The 15390-nt window shown below is 38.6% G+C and overlaps 1 protein-coding gene across 6 annotated transcripts in view; it reads left to right on the top strand.

Annotated features, from left to right (window-relative positions):
* Positions 1–15390, top strand: part of CCDC141 (coiled-coil domain containing 141) — a 207241-nt gene that overhangs the window by 179127 nt on the left and 12724 nt on the right. For 3 of the 6 annotated variants that reach the window (XM_047772988.1, XM_047772987.1, XM_047772985.1), the window contains exons 21-23: positions 1825–1937; positions 5240–5356; positions 13110–13960. In XM_047772988.1, coding sequence (XP_047628944.1) covers positions 1825–1937; positions 5240–5356; positions 13110–13960 — 1081 coding nt within the window. Of the gene's footprint in view, positions 1–1824; positions 1938–5239; positions 5357–10500; positions 10873–13109; positions 13961–15390 lie in introns of those variants that run through there. The other 3 variants (XM_047772986.1, XM_047772990.1, XM_047772989.1) reach the window with 3 other exon arrangements.

Raw genomic sequence — 15390 nt, 5'->3', positions numbered from 1 at the left:
CCCCTTGAGGACAGCAAGGGAAGTATATTTTATCCCAATATGTCAATGCCTATTCAATTTCAGCACATGGAAGTACTCACAAAGACCCCAAAAAAGTTACATTACCTTCCTAACATGCACAATCCCATATTCTGCTTTCTTTAAATCCCTGGCCCTTCTCGTCAGCTGACATACTGTATAGTTATTTGTCTATTTGGCTTTCCTTCTCAGAGTGTAAATTTCTTGAAAGAAGGGATTTTGCCTGTTAGTTCAGGCTTAATGGTACATACTAAGTGCTTAACAAATAGTTAATGAATAAATGAATCACCTAGTGAATAAATGAGTGGCATGAGTTTTCATCTGTTCAGTATGGAAGCTATGCTATTCATTTTATAAATTTCATCAAGTAGGATACTTTGGGAATATTATATCAACTCATACAGGCCACAGGCATTATTGAACCTAGAATTTTAATGTAAATAAATTTATCTCAAAAAAAAAAACCTTTTTAAATACCTAGTATGTGCTAGGCGCTATGATGGATATCAAGACATATAAAATCTAGTTCCATCATTCAAGAATCCACAGTCTATGCCTAAAAATCACAGTACAGTAAATTCAATGAGAAAGGTATAAAACATGTGTATTAGCTTTCTGGGGCTTCTATAACAAAATACCACAGACTGCATGACTTAAACAACAGACATTTATTTTCTTACAGTTCTAGAGTCTTGGAGTCCAAAATCTAGATGACAGAGTTGGTTTCTACTGAGGTTTCTCTCTTCTTTCTGCCTTTTCACATGAAATTCCCTCTGTGCACAAGCACCCCAGTTCTTGGTGTCTTTCCCTTTTCTTGTAAGGACACCAGTTGTATTAGATTGGGGCCCATCTAATAACTTAATCACCTCTTTATAACTTAATCACCCTTTAAAGACCTCACCTCCAAATATGGTCATATTCTGGGATTGGGGCTTCAACATATTAATTTTGGGTAGGACACAATTCAGCCCACAACAATGTACCATACTAATTTAGCCTAAATTTTGTCAGGTAATACTTCAGGTTTAACTCCCCGCTTCTCCAGTTATTGTCTGGGTTACCCAAAGAGGCTCTTTTGAGCCCTGGATTCCTCATTTGGAAAATTCAATAGGACCTATCAGAGGAGGATTATGTTAGCAAATGCATGTAAAATGCCTAGCCACAGGCAATAATAAGCACTCATGACATGGTAGCTATTTGTATTATTGTTCTAATATGGAGAGATAAAATCCAGTTGAGAAAGATTAAGAACATTTTCACAAAGGTGGTGGCATTTGAGGCAGACCTTGAGGCGTTGGTGGATTTGTCATGTAGAAATAGGGAGTATTGGAGGGTATTCCCAGTAAAGAAGACTCAGTGGTTTTAAGGATTTTGAAGGAAGAGTTACTGGTTCAGTTTGGTCAGAGATTAAATATGTGAGAGAATTAGGGTGACATCTCTTTAAGAGGGGCCATTTGAAACCATATTATGGAAGGCCTTGAATGTATACTTTTCTAGCCTTTGAAGAACCATTGAATGCTCTGAAGAGGAAAAAACTGATTAAAATGGACCTTTAAGAATACTAATATAGCAAAACTATTTAGGTTACATAAGTGTGACCTGGCATAACAAATGTAACCATTTTTCTAGAATACCTAGTTTTTCCAAAAACACCTTGATTCGTCTGTTTAGCAAGTATTTTTTAGTAAGCACTTGCTATCTACCAACCCTTATGCTGGACATGGGGGAGATAAGTTAATGCCTGGGAATGTTTTTTCTCCTAAAGATTTGACCCTTAACAATAGTTTTATCCCTTTTCTTCCCCAGGTTTTGAAGAAGGGCAGAAGTATACCGAGAAAATATTGGCTAAGCACAAGGAGATTCTCGAATCTGTTACTGAATTATGTAGCTCTCTCACGGAGCTTGAAGAAAAGCTGAAGGTAATTTCTTCTTACCAGAATATGAATTTTTAAGTGATATAAATAAAAATGTGTTGAGCAAGTGTCTTCTGGTGCAAAGATGTTCTAATGGAAATTCTCAAGGGACAGAACATGCACATTTGTTTCACAGCTTTCTAACATAATTATCTGAGTGTTTCTGATAATTAATTCTGTTTCTTTTCCATCACTGCTGAGAAAAATATTGCTGAGAATGAGGGCTAAACACAATTAAGGTGTCTCGTTTACATTTTCATGGATCGTATCCTAAAGGATAAACGTGTGTCATTAAAATCAAAGTAAAGTCTATATTAAGTAACCTTATGTTTTCATTCATAAATAATGAATATTTTCCCCCCAAACTGTGGCCTCAGAGAAGAGAAAACTAATCTTCAGGTATATTATTCATTGACTCTTTAGCTTCATAGACATATTAAACTGATCCTGAGCCTCTTTTATGGAATAAAAAAAACTGATGGTAAAAAATAGAGAGGAAATACATTTATGACTAGGTCTAGGCAAAATCCAGTTAAAAGAGAGAGATGTAATGTGTGTGTGTGTGTGTGTGTGTGTACATATGTGTTATTTTTTCTGTCATGCCAAAACTGATTTCATTAGTGATGTTTTTGTTTTTTGTTTGTTTGTTGTTTGTTTGCTTGCTTTTTAGGGCCGCACCCACGGCATTCAGAGGTTCCCAGGCTAGGAGTTTAACCGGAGCTACAGCTGCCGGCCTATGCCAGAGCCATAGCAGCACAGGATCCAAGCATGTCTGCGACCAACACTACAGCTCATAGCAACACCAGATCCTTAACCCCCTGAGGGAGGCAAGGGATCAAACCCACAACCTCATGGTTCTTAGTTGGATTCTTTTCTGCTGCACCACAACCAGAACTCCATTAGTACTATTTTTATAACTGGCTGAAAGATGAAAAAACCAGTTATTTAGGCAGAAAGAATGGCAAGGAAATTAAGAGCTCAGGCTCTAGAGTAAAACACAGCCACCTAGGAATACCAACTCTCCAAATTATTGGAATTGTATTTGGGATGAATTCCCTAATGGCCCTGGGTCTCAGTTTCCTGATCTATAAAATGGAGGATATAGAGGAAGCTACTCACAGTGTAAAGATAGGATGTGAAGACAGCCATGATTATTTGTTGCGATTGCCGTTGTTATTGAGACATATCAGTGTTCTTGCAGTTCAGGGCAGAATTCTATTTACTTCTAACGATATTTTTTCTATGTGAATTTCCATATCATAGATCTGAGTACCTCTCCCATTCAAAATAGTTTGCTAAGGTTTTCAATCATTGGGCTCTGACTCAAATGATATTTGTCCTTCGCTTAAGAATCTAGATTTTTCAACTTTTTTTTTTTTTACCATTTTACAAAATACCATAGTGAACACCTTTATATGTAAAGTCAAACCCAAATGCTACCTCCTCTACAGCTCCTTCCTTAGCTGTGTCACCCCCTCTCTGATCTCTCAAAGCATCTGTGTTTCTTCCTACCTATAAGCATCACACATAAGTCCCATTATGTCCTAGACTCTCTTTTTCTATACTTGAGTTTAGCACCCCACACAGCATTGAACACTATGCTTTGCCTAAAACAGGTTCTCCAGGAAGGGTTTTGGCATGTGTAGTTAAAGCTCAAAAGATTAATACAGGAAAAAAGAATCACTCACTAGCTCAAAAGTGTGATTTGGGTAGATATAAAAATGAAGAAGAGGCGTTCCTATTGCAGCTCAGTAGTAGCAAACCCAACTAGTATCCATGAGGATGAGGGTTTGATCCATGCCTTTGCTCAGTGGGTTAAGAATCCGTTGTTGCTGTGGTGTAGGTCGCAGATGCAGCTTGGATCTGGTGTTGTGGCCATGGTGTAGAATGCCAGCTGCAGCTCCGACTGGACCCCTAGCCTAGGAGCTTCCATATGCTGCGGTGTGGCCCTAAAAATAAAAATAATAAATAAAATAAAATAAAAATGAAGAAGAGCCTCTCTGGCAAAAGAAATAGGCATCAGCATTACCCTTACAAGTTATAGCCTGAACCAAAGCCTGTGCAAGAATGCTGACTAACACTGCGCAGATGTTGGTATGAGAGCAGAAATATCTAAATTTTATGTTTTTAAGATTGATGCTATGACTCTCTTTTATAGGGGTTGTTGAAAATATGCCTCGAAATCCCTGTCAAGTTTGAAACCATAATAATAATCCTTTCTGTTTATATAGCAATTTGAGATTTATAAAGGATTTTCGTGTATATTACGTCAGTGATATCCAAATAACTCTGTGATGATGATAAGGCAGATGTTGTTTTCTTCGTTTTAGAGTGGAGTTCAGAGAGGGTAAAAATGCCTTGCTTGGGGCTCCACAGTCAGGAGTGGTAGATCTAGGATATGAATTTAGGTGTAATTCAGAATCTAGTACTCTGCCCACAACTGCCACTTTGGAATTAGGTACCAATTAAAGCAGAGTGGTTTATTCAGTAACACAAACCAATTTAAGTTTTAGAGTTAAGGGTAAAAGTTGAATCTCCCCAAGTCCTCCAAGTTGAAGTGACATGTACACCTTGAAAATCGTGCCTGTTTCTTTAAGGCCCATCTAATGTGCCTGCCCCAGGTAGTTCAGAGTACCTTCTGTTGCAATATGACCTCATCCCAAACTGGTGTCCTGCCCTTGGTGTGCCTGTGGCTCCTGTCAGCGTCACAATGTCATTGCAGCTCTCATACTGGCTCCAGAGCAGTTTGTAAATCCTGTCTACGTCCATGACAAAAACAGAGCCCCATGAATTGCAGGAGCAAAATATCATTCCCCACAAAGTGCCCTTTGTTCTCAATTTTTTTTTTTACCACACTTGGTGATATTTCCTTCCTCTTTTCATGAGTCTCCCAAACATTTTGCTTGTATAAATTCTCTGGATTTCCTTCTTTGTTCTCCAACAGAGTCTTCCATCATTTCTGCCTCATGGCTTCTCCCCTAGAACTTCCCAGTGGTTTCAAATGCCAAGCAACATAGCTTTTCTCTCTAGAGAATGCTCCTGTAGGTGCTTCCTATTGTAACAATGACTTTTTTCCCCTGCTGGGCCTTTGAACAACTAGTTTTTACTGGCAATAAATTTTATCAAAGGAGTGAGATAGGAAGGGAACTGAGCTTGAAAGGACAGTTTTATAAATCAAATCAGCCTCTTGTGGGATACATGTACTGAAAGATTGCAAGTAGCCTATGTTTTCTTCCATGTGGTTGTTGCGTGGCAGTGTTCCCTCAACTTTCCTGGTCCAAGTTCTCACTAACCATCGCTTTGTACAGCAGGAAGATGTTTTAAAGATGAATCTGAGTTTGGAAGACTTCCACAATGATTGTGTTGACCTATTAAAAGAACCAGCGAGAAATAAGCAGACAATATTTGATAAAGGAAGAAATAAGGTAAAGAAAACTATGTACACTCAGATATTCATTACTTTTGTTTGAAGTTAGAGTCATTTGTGCATTACAGAAAAGAAAAAAATGTGAACCGAAGCCTTCTTATCTCTCTGAATTGAATCTTCCAATATAAATGTGAGAGTCCTCATCCCTTACTTCTTTTCTGTCCCTTACTTAGTCCATTTCTTTCACCTGTGCTCTTTCCCTCTGAGTCCCTCCTATTGAATACAGCAACCATAGCATTTCACAGCGGCACTGGGACAGCCATTCAAACACCATAGTGTTGTCCCAAACTATTTTCTGTTTCTCCCATCTTTAGCTGCCTTTCTCGTTGTCCTTTCAATCTCAACTTCAAATTTTATCATACCACCAAGCTATGATTTTATTGTTTTACAGTACTCATTGGAAAATCTTAATAAATGAAACTAGATTGTATCTTGTTTCCAGAGAACTCTACCTCTAAGATGGTATTTCTGGGCACATGTACTAAAACATAGAATGCAAATGAAATATAATACTAAAGTGTTTAGAGAGATGTTTAAATTACTTTCAAGCCTGATCATTACAGATAAATTAAGCATGTAGCAAAAACTGCAAATACTCACAAAATGCAAATGCATTTGGAAAACATTATCTAAATCACATCATTATGGATTTTCGGTAAAAGTTGCTCACTATCTATTCATAGCTTCCGGACTATAATTAGCCCTTGACTTTATGTTTTGCCAAGGGTTGCTCCCCATGTTGTATCCCTCCTAAGGAACTAAAGAAACAAGCAGAGTCAATATTATTCTCAACTGCTCCCAAATAAATAAAGTATATGTTTTACGACTTAAGAGTTCAAAAAAATCTTCCCACTTGTTGCAGTCATCTCATGGAGGAAGACTTATCTTTCCTTAAAGTAAATATAGTTCTGAGAGCTTCTTTAGAGGTCCTTTTCTGCGGGTTAAATCTATATCAAGGTCTAGTGCAATTATACAACCACCAGGTAGCAAGTACCATTAATTAAGCACACTGACTTTTTTTGTGGAATGGCCTTGTAGCATCTAAATACTGATTCCTCTCTGAGGCAAAGGAAAGCTGCCAAACCTTGATCTTATATCAAGGTTATATCAAGTCTTATATCAAAAATTCTTTGGTTACTCTGATTGTCTAAACCAGGATTTCTAAACCTCAGCACTGTTGGACCCAAAGAATTCTTTGTTGTGGGAGCTGTCCTATGTATTATATGGTATTTAGCAGCAACTCTGACCTCTGTTGACATGATGCGAACAGTACCTGCCCTCATCCAGTTGTGACAAAAAATGTCTGTAGAAATGATCAAATGTGCCCTGGGGGAAAAAAATCAGCCTTGATTGAGACTGACAAGTAGAAATAATAAAGAGTAACATTAAATGCATCACATTTTCTTAACTAAGTTACAAGACATACTAAACCCAACATCACATTATTTATTGTTATTATTATCATCATCATCATCATTGTATTTTTAGGGCTGCACCTGAGGCATATGGAGGTTCTCAGGCTAGGGGTCATATTAGAGCTGTAACCACTGCCCTATACCACAGCCACAGCAATGCCAGATCTAAGCTGAGTCTGCATCCTATACCACAGCTCATGGCAACACCGGATCCTTGACCCACTGAGCGAGGCCAGGGATCAAACCTGCGTCCTCAAGGATACTAGTCAGATTCATTTGCACAGAGCCATGACAGGAACTCCTATTTATTTTTTAAAACCCTGAAGATTTTTCTACATTGTCAACCACACACATTTACTAAGATTAGGAACAAAAGTTGTTGCTGCCAAAGCAAGCACACTCCTTTATACTTAGTAAAAATGGCTTCTCTTGCTTTTATTAATTTTTCTTAGAAAAAAATTAAAGGAATAGATTCCTTTAAATAAAAAAATCAAGATTTAATTTCATTGAGAAATCGCTTTTATTTTAATATAAATTAAAAGACATGATAGATCATCAGATATTTAGGATTAAAGTGAAAATCCTTAATTACAACTTTCCAGATATCTCATTGATCTAATTTCATGTATACATTTTGGTGCAATTGGCAAAATGAAAGGGTGGCAGTAATCTTCACTTTTAAATACATCAATCACATTTACCCTCTTACTGTCTCTATCATTTGTATTATAAGTCAAATGTAATGAGTTTCTGAAATACCATGTCAGCAAATAGCAAGAAATACCAACTAAAAGCTTATCCAGGAGTCACTGCAGTCAGTTCTAATACCCTAAATGGTATTGTTCTTCCCTAGAAAATTATTTGAGTCAGAAAGAACAATTCCACCAAACTATTACAGGGATGTTTTCATCACAAGATTTTTCTCCAGGAGATAGTAAAGTGTTTCTCGTTTTCTGACCCAAAAAAATACAGCAGGTGAAATTAGACAATTCAGTAAATGCAATGCCCATTGCACTGCTAACACATCAGTGATGGTGTTTTATTCCCTAAGATGAGCACCAAAGCTAAATCCACAATAATATTTGAAAACCCTAAGGTTAAACAGAGACATGGAATATTAAGAGCCTTGCCTAAAATCACAGAACTATTTAAGGCTTGTGGTGCCAGAATTATAGTATTCTACTGCTAGAAGGGATTTAACAATCATTTGATCAAATCTTATTTTACAGTTGAGGAAACCGAGGCCAAAAGAGATTAAATATTTTGCCCCCAAAAATCACAGAAAGTAGTATCAGAACTGGGCAGGTAGCCCAGCTCTCCTGAATGTCAGCCAGGTAACTTTTTTTCACAAGACCAAAGAGGGATTCCAAGAACCTATTACATATAAATGTGATACTGTAGATTCCCATGCCAATTATTTTCCCTCTTTCCATTCATCTAGTAGATGGTGACTAATAAAGTAGTAGCATGGAAGTACTTTCATTGCAAACAATTCAGTGGCGTGCTCTTATCAAAGTGGGTGAGGACAGTGCCTGCATCCTCTCCCACTAATCCTGATCACCTGGTAGGCGGGTAAGATGTTCTTGAGACATTTGCTTTGGGAAAAATTGGGAAGAAAAAAGTATTTTTAACCACTTTTCTGTTCTCTTCTCTTACTTTGTTCTCCCCAAGTACTCAAAGGTACCACGTTTGCCCCTGGACCACCCAAATCAAGGCCTTTCCCATAAATGACTTTCTTAGACCAAGCCCTCTGTTTAATATCTCTCTTTATTCACTTCCTACTTACCTTCATGTAAATCTAATCTGTCCCAAGATAAGACTGTCTGTCGTGGAGATACTTTAGAAGATAAAGTCTTGTGGTGTTCCCTTAAATTTATCCCAGAGATGGCTCCCTACTCTATGGACTCAGAGAACTGGTGCTACACATTTAGTTCAATGGATGTAGAAAATCATTGTATTCTCTCTTCCAGATGCTCACTTTGTTCATCTACATGGCAGTGATTGTAGGGCCAAGTGATTATGTCCATCAGTGGAAACGAAAGTTCAAAATCCTGACAGATAAGATCTGAGGCTATGTATAGACTTAGGATTAATTCAACATTAATTGATCAGTAGCTGATCACCAACTGATCATTCGTATGCAAGTGGGTGAGATCTTTGAGGGGAAAATTATATAGAGAAAATTAGAGAACTTAAAGACAAGACCATACATTATTCGTGTATTTAGAAGGTGGAAAAGGAAGACAAAGAAGTCAACAACAAAGAGCAGCCAAGGCTGTAAAAGAAACAAGTTGAGAATGAGCTGTTTTTGGTGATTTAAATCTGTTTCCCAACCACTTTCCCAAAACTCATGAGATTGATGCAAATATGACCTGTCTGTGCTGAGATATATAGATTTATCTACATCTTTCTGAAAACACGCACACACCTTTTTTTTCTAATGATAGAAAAAAAAATGGCTTTATGGTGGAGAAATGTAAAAGATAGTTGGATATATGTGAATGTTTGGAAACCATTTTTATAAAGGAAAACTAGTAGATCCAGGAAACTATAGCTCAGTGAGTTCAAAAAGGGATTTTTATAAAATTTCATAATGACTTAAAACTGAAAGATTGTTGGCATTTGAGAATAATGTTGGAAATGCCAAAAGCCAACATGGATTTACTCAGAAAATCTTGTATTAAATTCACCTTATTTTGCTTTCTGAGATGATTATTTAATAGAAAATTCCAGGTTAATGCTATAAGCAAAATTCATTGTAATTTCAGGAAGTCATTTGAAAAACATACTCACAGTATCTCTTTTAAGGTAAGTGGAGAAATGTGAACTGAATGAGTGTTTGGTCAGGTTATAATTATGCCCATGGATGTCAAGTAGTTCATCAGTGTCGACCTGGAAAACAGTTTGCCTTGCCTTGAGGACACATCTGGCTTTGTCCTAAATATTGCAGTGTCCAAGACTTTTATCAATGGTATTAATGGATGAAGATGTAGGAGATTTTAGTTGATTAAAAACTCAGTATGAATCGATAGTCCCATGTGGTTCTTATAAAAACAAACCCAAAAAACTGGATAAAGTCATCTTCACAAAAACATACCATGTAGATCAAGGAGATGATGTTTCCTTTGATTACCTTCCATCTGGAAGGTAAATAAATCCTCGAAAAATCCTATTAAGGGAGGAACATTAATAGGTTGAAATGTTACTAGAAAAATATTTGAGAAAACTCTCTCATTTTCAGTAGAAGTTATCTGGTAGTGTTATTTTACGTGGAAAGTATTTTTCTACTTCGGGAATTACAGAGAGTGGAAAAAATAATATCCTCGGATCCCCTTCTTGAGTCCAGCACCATCAGAAATTGAGACACAGGAGTCAGGAATCAGTAACCAGTAAAAGTTGGATTGGAGGACAGGGCTCAGACCTGTGTAGGGCATTTCTGAGAACTTCATTTCCGATTTAGACAGACTTGCCAACCCAGCCACTTGGGTGCACAGGCTTCCTTAGAGCCAGCATGGATGCTGCTTATGGGTGGAAGACAGATCCAAAAGAGAGGGCCTCAAAGGAACAGAGCTGAGTTTGCTCTGTCTCTTCTTCTAAACCCTCAATTGCCTAAGTCCGTTCCTCCCCAGGCAGGAGTGAGGAGTGGAGAGAGGAGCCTGGACTTTTATTCAAGTTTCTCTCTTAAGCTTGCTGCAACTTTTAAATTTATAACATTATTCTTCTCTAGAGAGGCACAAGTTATGCAATGAAGTCATTAAGGAGTTGCCTACCCCTGCATGACTCTGAGATCAACAATGTCCCTGCTCTCCTGTGAAGGACCTGATAGCTGGGAAGGTGACCAGAAGGATGAATGTTCCAGGAGTTGAGACAGAAGAAGACCTGGAGCATTTTGGTACAAAGAAAGGCAGAGAGGTTGCAGGACCAATTCTCCAAATAGTCGGAGGGCTGCTGACAGAGGAGAGCAGTCAGACATCATCCCTGTCACTCCAGGAGGCCAGTTCATATCCACTGGTGGTACTGAGGGAAGGCAGATCCCTGCTAAATATAGGAAGTTGTTCTTAATACAAATAAAGCCTAAAACTCTTTTCAAAGAAAGTAACCTTTGTTCCCTGGTGGTCTAGTACTTAAACATCTGGCATTGTCACTGCCGTGGTTCAGGTGGCTGCTATGGCAAGGGTTTGATCCCTAGCCCGGGAAATCCCTCATGCTGTCATAGAGGAGATTCTTAGACTAAACAGAAGGTTGTTGGATCAATGTTCCTACAAAAAGGAAAACAAACAGAGAGGCAGAGCTCAACTGTAATAGGAAAACCGAAAGAAGGAGGAACATTCCCTATAGATATGTGTTTATTTAGTAATTTTTTAATGAGAAAAACTTTTAAGAACATTGGCTTTAGGCCTAGGATTTAAACTTCTACTAAATGATTGAAGGTAGCCACTTTCTCTCAGCTGGGTTTATGCTTTCTCTGAGGATAAGTGGTATCTGTGGGATAGTAGAAGAAATATTTTTTTGGTTTGCTTCTAATCTTCAACCTGAAAACACATTTGTTTCTCAAAAATCACTTGTAAAATATATGTCAGGAGTGGGAACTACAGGCTAAAACAAAGAACTCGAAGTCAAGACATAACTTGCAAATGTGCAACCAGTAGCAACAGGACAAAAACCAGTAATTTTTTTTTTATTACTCAATGAATTTTTATTACATTTGTAGTTGTACAACAATCACCACAATCATATTTTATAGCATTTCCACCCCAAACCCTCAGTGTATCCCCCCACCCCCCAACCTGTCTCATGTGGAAACCATAAGTTTTTCAAAGTCTGTGAATCAGTATCTGTTCTGCAAAGAAGTTCATTGTGTCCTTTCTTTAGATTCCACATGTAAGTTATAGCGTCAATTAAGTGAAAATGCACCCCAAATGCTGAGGAAAGACAAAGAAGGAAGTAGATCTAAAACAGGCAGGTTGGGATAGATGAAATCCCTTTCAGCCTCCATATTCTTTTGAGACTGTGCCGGAAAGGATGTTTGTACCTCTTCTCAAACCAGAGATGGACGCAGATGAGGAGGGAGAATTACTAGAACAGTGTAAGCAGGGCATGGGTCACTGTTTCTCCCAGTATCCTGACATGACCTGTGCTCCACGTGGGGCAGAAAGACAAGTGGCGTATATTTTTCTTGGGTGTCTCAGTGTGTTCTCCTGGAAAAGGGCATAATGTGGGATTGCTCCCTTAACATCTACCTCCCCACCATGCTGTCATCTCCAAGAGGGAGAAGGTGTTTGCTTGCACTCACCAGTTATCTCCCCAGTGCCTAGTCTGGAACCTAGTATATAATAGTGCTCAGTAGATATTTTCACTGTAATAAAGCTAAGGGGCTTTCAGGAAAGAAAACCAGTCATAAAAAATGGCTTTCTCTATATAAGGTTCCTGCAGTTGTCATATTCATTAAGAGAGAAAGTGCAAGGGGCTGGGGGAGGGGAGAAGGGGAAGTTAGTATTTACTGGGTAGAGTTTCAGTCTTGAAAGATGAAGAGTTCTGAACCATGGGGACCATTGCACAACTACGTGAATGTACATAATACCACTGAAATGTACACTTAAAAATGGTTAAAACCGGAGTTCCCACTGTGATGCAAAGGGATCAGTGGATGTCTCTGGAGTGTTGGGACGCAGGTTCAATCCCTGGCCAGTACAGTGGGTAAAGAATCCAGCATTGCCACAACTGTGGTATAGGTCACAGCTGTGACTCAGATCTGATCTCTGGCCTGGGAACTCCAGATGCCACAGGGTGACCCCAAAACGGGAAAAAAAGGTTAAAATGATAAATGTTATATTGTATATATTTTACCACAATAATTTTTCTTAAAAGAATGCCTTTCCTAAGAAAGGAAGAAGGTTATTCGGGGGTCGGGGGGGGGGGGTCTGAGAATCACCTAACAAGGAAGTCCCCAGTGTTTGGAAACCAGGTGTGCCATGAAGTGTAGACAAATAAACCAGAGCAGAATCTGCTGATGGAAGGAAATGCCTCAAATCATGGTTTGAAAGACAGGAGTCCAGTCCAGCCTCATCATTAGAGATGAGAACCAGGGCTTGCTCCCTTCTGTTTCCCAAGATCTCTCCTATCACTCAGGCTGGAGGTCAGCTTACCAATTCCTTAGTCATGGGACAGGATACTGCTTGGGTTAAATGGTTTCAAGTTCAATAATGCCTGAGCGAGAGCCCCAAGCTGTCAATCACTGCAGGTCTTCTCAAGTTGTCTCTCTGAAGTTGAGTTTGAGATCTGGAAAAAGAAAACTCAACAGCTAACTCAAACTAAACTGGCTTTTCTATTTTGAAGGAGCAGGCACCTCCAGCAGACATCTTGGTGGTTGATGGAGCAGGAGAGGGTCAGCTTCCACTGGACATGCAGACACCAGCCCCCAGCAAAGAGGGTGCTGTCCAAGGCCTGCCTCTGCCTGCAGAAGAGCTTTCAGAAGACTATGAGTGTGTCTCTCCGGACGACATCTCCCTGCCTCCACTCCCAGGAAGCCCTGATTCCCTCCTGGCTCCATTGGACATGGAGGTGGAAGCACCTGCAAGCCCCTCCCCACGCTTTCACCTAAGAAGCCACAGAAGGCAGTCCGGGGCCAGCAGTCCAGGGGAGGCCCCAGAATCTGGCCTCCTACCACCTGCTGCTTTCGCAGATGCTTGTGATGATGAGAGAGAAACATTTTCAAGTCATTTTGAGAAGCCATACCCCCAGTTCCCATCTGAGCCCTCATTAGCATCCCAAGGATTTCTGGAAAAGAGTACTGCCTTCCACAGAATCAGTGCTAAACCTCCAGAGAGCATGCCGAGTGAAGTGCATGAGCCAGCTTTGCAACAGCACCCCCAGGCGCAGGGAAGTTTGCTAGAAATACAGGGGAAAATGCATGCTGATAATAACATCACTAAAACCCGAAATAGGCTGCATGCTTCCCAGGATGAATTCTCAGGCCTCGGGTTTCAACCAGGCCCCAGCCAGCCCTGTCAGAGGCAGATGGTCCCCCAAGAAGAGATTAAAAGTACATCAGCAAAGAACAGCATGGTCAGCCTAGCTGGCCAGGCCCCTAATTTCTCCAGGCTCCTGTCTAATGTAACTGTCATGGAAGGTTCTCCAGTGACTTTGGAAGTTGAAGTAACAGGATTTCCAGAGCCTACACTAACATGGTGGGTAGCCTACAATGACAAGCCATAAGCAGAAACAAATTGAGTCACTGAGCAAATACATTCTGTGTGTACTAACTTAAACATTTAGGGACAGCTGATTAATATTCCATGTCACTGCAACTCTGCATGATTTGGCCTCACGTCAAACCCCCAACTCTCACATTTGTAGCCATATGGCTAATACCTTTAATTAAAAGTAACCATATAAAAATAATTTAAACAACTCCAAAAGCACTGCAACTTAGCTGTGCTTTTTGTTTTTGTAGCTGTTTTACATTCCTCATTTCCAAAGACTGTGGGTTAAACTTCTTTCCTATAATTTATTTCTATACAAGCATGAAATGTTCTTGATTTAACATCCCATGTTTAATTAAAAATATAAGCATTTGAATTTTTCCCTTTCCTGTCATTTATCCATTTCATCTCTTCCCTCTTCAAAGAGAGTCACATATATGCCACTTTTGTAATATTTGTTGTTTCACTAAGATTTCTTTTCATAAATTTCTTCAGTGTGAGAGATGGAATAAAGATATTTCTTTCACAGTTTCCAGTGACAGGTAATAAATCCATTTTTGAAAGGTGGTATAATAACTGAGCTGTGAACAATATGATTCTACTAGAGACATCATTATTTTTAGCCTATCTTTTTTAATAAAAGTAAACTACAGAATACAGGTTTTAAATGGCTGTTGTTATAAAAGCTGTTCTAACTTTCTTAGTGTGAGGGTTACTTTTTTAAACATTTAGACATTTTTCAACTTAAGTATATTTATTTGAGGACAAATTTACACATACTTGAGCCTGAGTTTATACTTATAAACCAAGATAAGTAAAATTGAATTTATTTATCATAATGTTTCAGTAGACATTAACTTAGTTTCCATTATTGTGTGTGCTGTTGATGATACTTGAAGTGTGGATCAGTTACTTAAAAAATTTGTGAGAAAATGTTGGTTTCTCCATTTATTAAAAGAAACTGCACATGGGTTACAGTGCAGCCATTTAGGCTTTTTTTTTTTTTTTGGTTGTTTTTACAATTGCATGTTTTTTACAGCAGAAATTTCATATTCATGAATTTTAAAAATATTTAATTCATTATTAAATATCAGTTCTCTCCAAAGAAAAATGTTGTCTGAAGTGTTTCTTGTTTTTGTCCATATAACAAATGACTTGATTAGTATTTACTGTTGAAGAACTGCTATAATATTTTGAAAAAATATCTTACCCTTGAATTCACAACAATTTTGCTCAGTTGAAAACTGACAAGCTATCAGGAAACCATTCTTGGGACACTCAGAAAAATGCGAAATTATCACTTAGGCAGCGGGGATAGAAAATGATGCAAGTTGTCACCACTTCCTATGTGGAAGAACAGGCACACAATTAAATAAACAAGAATCTAGAGTATACAAAATAAACAAATTATTTGT

The sequence above is a fragment of the Phacochoerus africanus genome, chromosome 3 (genome assembly GCF_016906955.1).
Source record: "Phacochoerus africanus isolate WHEZ1 chromosome 3, ROS_Pafr_v1, whole genome shotgun sequence".
Taxonomy (NCBI): Eukaryota; Metazoa; Chordata; class Mammalia; order Artiodactyla; family Suidae; genus Phacochoerus; species Phacochoerus africanus.
Note: the sequence above shows the minus strand (reverse complement) of the source record. Positions and strands in the feature narration are given on the sequence as shown.